Source organism: Phocoena sinus, chromosome 14 (genome assembly GCF_008692025.1).
Source record: "Phocoena sinus isolate mPhoSin1 chromosome 14, mPhoSin1.pri, whole genome shotgun sequence".
Classification (NCBI taxonomy): Eukaryota; Metazoa; Chordata; class Mammalia; order Artiodactyla; family Phocoenidae; genus Phocoena; species Phocoena sinus.
The window spans coordinates 59970975-59977891 of record NC_045776.1 but is presented as its reverse complement, the minus strand read 5'-3'; the positions used below and the strand labels follow the sequence as shown (position 1 = coordinate 59977891).

The 6917-nt window shown below is 48.1% G+C and overlaps 1 protein-coding gene across 2 annotated transcripts; it reads right to left on the bottom strand.

Moving 5' to 3' along the window:
- Positions 1-2893: 2893 nt before the first annotated feature.
- TXNDC2 (thioredoxin domain containing 2) lies at positions 2894-6609 on the bottom strand. Of its 2 annotated transcripts, none has more exons than XM_032602767.1 (3): positions 6126-6609; positions 5343-5654; positions 2894-5051 (listed from the first exon to the last, which is right to left on the bottom strand). In XM_032602767.1, exons 2-3 carry the CDS (start codon positions 5358-5360, stop codon positions 3933-3935), a joined length of 1137 nt encoding a protein of 378 aa, XP_032458658.1. In that variant the 5' UTR covers positions 5361-5654; positions 6126-6609; the 3' UTR covers positions 2894-3932. The 2 variants fall into 2 exon arrangements, with proteins under 2 accessions (XP_032458658.1, XP_032458659.1); XM_032602768.1 differs by having other exon boundaries at positions 5355-5654.
- Positions 6610-6917: the final 308 nt, after the last annotated feature.

Sequence of the window (6917 nt, the reverse complement as noted above, 5' to 3'; positions counted from 1 at the left end):
TGAGCACAAAAGCACTACACTTCCTATCAGTAGGCGACAGAATGATCACATTTTCTTTGTTTTCACAATTCACCTTCTTCCATTTCAATCACTGCCTTTTTACCAACCTTAACTTCATGTGTACCACTTTCCATTTTTTCATATTCACGTCAATCATGTTTTTCCATTCTAGAGTTTGAAAAAATCCTGATTTTCCTAAACCGTGAGGCTTTACCTGGATCCATGCTATGCCCATCCCAGTGTGTGTCATTGTTGCCCTGGTTGACACTTTTTACCACGGGTGTTAAAGGATCTCCTGATTAAAGAGTCACGATTATTTCAGAATTTGCAGCCATCTTCTCCCTGTACTTTTTGGTTTATCTCGTTTTTTAGTTAACTTCTATCTCCATAGAATGTACCATTTCATAGTTCCCTTGCAAGATCTTAAAAACCTGCCCCAGATCACAATGGAATTCTCTAAGCAACAACATACCACATCTTTTCCATATTTGCTAAGTATAATTTATTTGAACATTTCTGCCTCAAAAAGACAAACGTGTTGAGCATCTAAGGAACAGTCTGTATAGATCCCCACTATGAAATCAAATTGCTCATACTTACAGAAAAATAAATTTCTAAAGCATCACTCAGACCCCAAAACTGTCTTACCTTGTTCATATCCGTTGCATCTTTCTGAGTATCTAGTTGCTAAGTGTTTCATGCTGTCTTTGGATTCATATTCCGTATGCCATCTTTGGCGAAACTCAAGTGTTACCGTAAGATAATTTGTCATTTGAATAAGGCACAGAGTGTATTGATTTCTAAGTCCTGTAGATACAGACTTAAGGAAATCAGACTGGATTACAATGAAATGAGAAGGGGTGTTTGAAAGGCACTGGGTAAGTGCACAGCATCTTCTTATCAGGTTGGGAATTGAGTGATGCTGACCACATTCTTGGCGTAGCCCTTGGTCCAAGGCAGTGTGTCCAACGTCATCGCCATCCCCTGCAGAAGACACGCTAGTCTGCCCAGCACCTCTTCCCTCCTCGCCCTGCCCCCGTGGTGGTCCTGCTTAGCTTTGATGCTTTCATGGCACTGACCCAGACCTGAAAGTTCTCCCCCAAGTACTCAGGATGGTGCAGGGATCGGCATATGACTAGACAGTCAAAGTCTTCCCGGGGACTTTGATTTGAGTTATTAGGTAACAGGCTCACTTTTTATCTGTGTTCACAAGCCAGCGAAGCAAGCGATGCTAAAAGCAACACGAGCAGCAGAGCCAAGAGGTGGAGAACAGCAGGTCCTGATGCTGTTGTTTGAACGCCCACACCCACCTGAAGCAGTTTGTCCCCCTAGAATCTCCACTTTCAAGATCCAGTACTCCCTCCATTTTTGCTGGAGCAGGTTTGAGTTGGGTTTCCGTCACTTGCCACCAAAAAGTGAATATATCACCTACCCCACGACACCCAAGATCACCAAGGCAGTTCATCTCCAAAAGAAGAACTGCTACTGATTTAGTCTCTATGACCATCTGTCCTGTAAAGCCGGGAAGGCCCAGAATGCACAACTGGAACACAGAACCTGCAGTTAAGTTCAGCGTTCAAAGATTCCACCAGAGCATCCATGACCTTGGGCCAGTGTGCTCACTCCCCTTTGCTTTGTCCTTCCAAATTTTGTATTTCCCAGCAGTTTCTAAGCAACTGGGGTCTCCAAAGTACTCTATAATTGTTTGTTTGTTTTTCTTCTATTATAAGTAAGCGGGAAAAAGTAGAATGAAAGAAAAAATATGCATACAGAGAGAGCCAATGACAACACTTTATGCTTTTTATTCCATTTTCAAGTAAAACAGGGATCATCCTGTTCTTCGTATTTGGACCTTTTTATTCTCTTGTTTCCATTTTTCATTTCTGAGTGAATTTGGAAGAGCAGAGTCCTGCTTTCCTGGTCCCCGTATGCCTTATAAGCATTGACTGGGGGAAGGAAGGCCCTCCGTCTAGCCAGACCCTTAGGAGGCATATAACCCAGACCCCACAGCCTGCTCCAGGAGGACTCCGGCCTGTAGCCCTTGTTAAGCAACTAAACAAGGAGCCCATTAGACAGAAGTGGCTCCAGGGCTTTGGTGGCCTCTGCAAGCCAACCAAAACCAAAGCCTGAGATGCCTCAAGGGTAAGAAATTGAAACCTGAGGATCACAGCCAACCAGGCTTCAGGCTGCAGCAGTCCAACCATTTCCTTGCTTTGCTTCCCCACCTTCTCCGTGTCAGTCTTTCCCCAGCTCTTGTCGGCCGAGCCCCCCTAACCATTAACGGTTTGGCGCTGCCCAACTGGAATGGTTTTTGTTTGTTTTCTTTTGTTTTGTTTTGTTTTTGCGGTACGTGGGCCTCTCACTGCCGTGGCCTCTCCCGTTGCGGAGCACAGGCTCCGGGTGCGCAGGCTCAGCGGCCATGGCTCACAGGCCTAGCCGCTCCGCGACATGTGGGATCTTCCTGGACCGGGGCACAAACCCGTGTCCCATACATCGGCAGGCGGACTCTCAACCACTGCGCCACCAGGGAAGCCATATATATACACATATATATTGTGTGTGTGTCTGTGTGTGTATGATACGCGGGCCTCTCACTGTTGTGGCCTCTCCCGTTGCGGAGCACAGGCTCCGGACGCGCAGGCTCAGCGCCCATGGCTCACGGGCCCAGCTGCTCCGCGGCATGCGGGATCCTCGCGGACCGGGTCACGAACCCGTGTCCCCTGCATCGGCAGGCGGACTCTCAACCACTGCGCCACCAGGGAAGCCCTCAAATTCTTTAAAACATTCTAGATCAGCAGAAGATAAGACAGTGGCTGACAGGGAATGGGGGGAAATGCAGGGTTGTCGTTCAGTGGGTATAAAATTAGTTATCCAGGATGAATACGTTCTAGAGATTTGCTGGACAGTATAGTGTCTGTAGTTAATATGCTATAGTACACTTAAAATGTGTTAAGAGGGTAGATCTCATGCAAAGTGTTCTTAACACACACACACCAAGGTAAGGGACACACAGGGCAAGTTGTGGAAACAGATGATGGGTAGGTTTATTACCTCAATGGTGGTGATGGTATCACGTGTGTATGCATATGTCCAAACTCACCAAACTGTATATATTAAATATATGCATATATATGCAATATATATGTGTATACACACACACACTCTGAGACATCTGAGAACAGGTATCAGAAACCCAGTTACCAGGATGACAAAGCAGGAACTCTGCTACTAGGTTGCTGATGTCATAATGGCACCAAGGATCACACTAATTTAAACTTGAACCATAAATCTCTTGGTCTGAGAAAACCAGAAGTTTTGAGCTGTCTCAGATTTTGTGAGCCTGGATCAGTAGAAAGAAGCCTGAACTTGAAATCTGGAAACATGGCCTTGGTCTCAGCTCTGATACCAAAGAATCCCCTAGATGTTTGTGGAGCCCGTGACATTTCCTGAGGCCTCCATAGCACTTCCCGCACATGAAGGAGGTTAGATATATGTGAATCCTTCAAATTCTTTACTTTCTTATCAGATATCCCAAAGGTATGTGAACATCAGAAATTTCCACTCGTCATTAAAACATGTCCTTCTACAGAAAAACTGTCTAAATTTCCAGCGCTGCCACTAGGATTACACGAGCTGAATTTTCAAGAGTGAGTGAAAAAAAAAAAACATCAAGATTAAAAAATAGGGGACAACTGGACTTCCAATATCTCCACCAAAGGAAATTCTAATATCACACTGTCCCATCAACAAGAGCACAGTCACAACAGGCATTAGGGCTTTGACTGCTTTTGGGAAAGGGTTGAGCTACTGTTTCCGACTCACATGCAGGTACCACTTGGACACACACTTTTGTTACCCCTCATCTTTTTTTGTAAATAAAAAATCACAAGCTATGAACAGCCGACTGTTCCTAATGCTTTTGGAACACACGATCACTTTAATGCGGTAATGAATGTCTCGAGTTTTTCCTTAAGGGCACCAGAAAATTCGCCCACCTTTTCTTCTTTTTTATAAAACTGAAAGGTTGGGATGCAAACGATATTGCAGTCTTTCGCCAGCCCCTCACCCTCATCAGCGTCCACTTCCAGGAACACCACATCCTTGTGCTTCGTGGACAGGGACCGGAAAAGGGGCTTGATTGACCTGCAAGGCCTGCACCACGTGGCCGAGAAGTCCACAGCAACCAGTCTCTCCCCGGCTTCCTTCAGCGCCACCTCGAAGTCTTCCTTGCTCAGGATCACCTTCACCAGATCCTCCTCCAGGACCTCCATGGCCTCATCTGCTGACTGCAGGTTGCCTTCTATTGGCTGGATGGTGTCTTCTAAGGACTTGGGGGTGTCACCCTCCTTGGGCAGAACGGTTTCGGCTGAGAACTTTGGGGTGTCACACTGCTTGGATAGACTGGTTTTGGCTGAGAGCTTGTGGGTGTGGCCCTGCCCGGGCAAAATGAATTTTGCTGGAAAATTGGGGGTATTGCCCTGCTTGGGCAAGGTATTTTTTTCTGAGGAATTGGGGATGTCAGCCTGCTTGCACAGGATGGTTTTGAGTGGGGAACTGGGGGTGTCACCCTGCTTTGGTGAAATGATTTCGGCTGGGGAGTTGGGGGTGTCAGCCTGCTTGAGTGGGATGATTGTTTCTGGGAATTTGGGGGAGTCAGCCTGCTTGGGTGGGATGATTTGGGTTGGGGAATTGGGTGGGATGATTTTGTCTGGGAAATTGGGGGTGTCAGCCTGCTTGGGGGGAATGATTTTGGCTGGGAAATTGAGAACGTCACCCTCTTTTGGTGGGATGGTTTCTTCTGGGAAATTGAGGGTGTCAGCCTGATCGGGCAGAATGGTTTGGGTTGGGGAATTGGGGGTGTCAGCCTGCTTGGGGGGAACACTTTGGGCTGGGGAGCTGAGGGTGTCACTGCCCTGCTCAGGTGGGAGTGTGTCCATGGCCTGTAGGACTTCAGACCGCTCCGCAGGTATGTGTTGAACGTTGCTGACCTCATGGACAAAGGCCTCCGGGGTGTGTGCTGGGACCAGGAGTGTCACATGGCTGGATAGAACCTGTAATGATGGACTTTCTGAAGAAAAGGGTAAAAAAATAAAAATGCCGAAGAAGAAACAAAATAATTCTGATCATCTACTCCAAGGAAGACGGGTGTCATTCTCAGCGCTCGTGAAGGTAGTCTTATAACAGATGTATTCACTTCCATAATCAGATTCAGCAGAAGGCCAAGCAGCATCGATTACATGTCATCTTCATGTGGGTTTTTTGTTTAACTACAACTTTGTCTGCTTAGTGCGACACTGCAGCCAACCCCCTTAGCGCATAGGTCCCCCTTCCCTCCCCCTGACCTGTAGCCTCACCTTCATTCATGTCTGCCTGACTGACTGGCCTCTTTTCCGATTCTTCCGGGGCTCCAGCTTCATCACTTTCCATTTCCGGTCCTTGTCGCAACCCACCCCTACTTCACAGATGCCTCACAGTGCCAGCGAGGGCATCCCCTGCAACCTTTGCCAACTGAACGTCATACAAGGAGTAACAACTTGTATCTGGGTGGTGCTCACAGCCGGTTTGCCCTCTCTGTTCTCACAAGGGTCCTCCTCGACAGTGTCATGACAGCCTGGGTTTGGGGGCTGCTCTGTGCGTGAGGCTGTGCCCAGTGCCTGAAATGAATTCACAGCCATTATTTCCTGCGACACAACACAGCACTGAGGTAAGTCCCATTATGACCCCCACTTTACAAGTGAGAAAACTGAGTCTTAGAGAAGTTATGTGACCCGCTCAAGGTCTCAGAGCTCATGGTGGGGCAGCTTCCGAGCCCATACTCGGAACACTGGGCTGGGCTGGGCTGCTTGCCGGATGCCCTGGCCAGGGTGGGTAACTTGAGATCACCTCTCCTGCCCTCTCCCTCTAGGATCCCCAGCTCCTGCTTTCTCTTTATGACTCACCCACCATAACCATCAACATCCTCTTAACCATGTTACCCTCTTCTGCAAAGTCCTGTGTGCTGGTCAGATGTCCGGTTTGGACACTGGGAAGGGAGATTACGACACAAAGGGGTTCCCTAACTGAGAAGAGGCAGAAGTGAAAACATCACCCCCATCCGTGTAGACCAAGAACCAAGAGAACAGTACCTGTGTCCCATCTCCAGGTAGAAACCTCAGCACGGACACAGATTAAATGTGTTCAGAGGAAAGCTGGAAGCAGGGGAGGATTTGCCTCCTGCTCCATCTGGAAGACCAGGGAGGGCCCACGTCCACATGGCAGCATGGGTCACAGGCAGATTCTTGGGCCAGGGATCAGGAAGTCCTCACACCCTGGGGTGGGGCCGTGAGTGTTCTAAGACCAGAGAACCAGTAGAAGCTCAAGGAAGAACAAAGAAGCCACAGTAGAGGTGGATCTGCGGTCAGAGGCAAGGAACAGAGGCACAGGCTCGAACAGTGGGTGACAGCACGGGGCCCCAGCCCTAGACAGGATCTACCGTCCTTAGCAGTTCCCAGTTCAGGGACCAGGCCAGACCAGCCACTTCACATGGGGACTCAGCAAGAGGTAGAGGGCCCAGGGACAGCTCATCCACACAGCCTTGTGCACCCACATATTATGGAGAGGGCAGGAATCAGGAAGACTGAGCTGCCTCCAGAATAAAACCATGTTCCTTAGACTGAAATGCCACAAATGGGCAGAGATTGAATTCCATGCCCCTTCTCCTCACCGTCCCTCCCAAAATCCCTCTGAGGTCAGGCTCATGGGGAAGAGTAGACGCCTTGTAGGAAAATTTTAAAGTCTCATTATATCTGCACATCTTAATAAAAATGAGGAAATCTGTGACCCCGTGACATTCATACTTGGGGATCTGAGTTGTGTTTTCGGTTCGGCAGGGTTTTTCCAATTATTTCTACTCTTGATTCTGAAATTCAGATGGATTC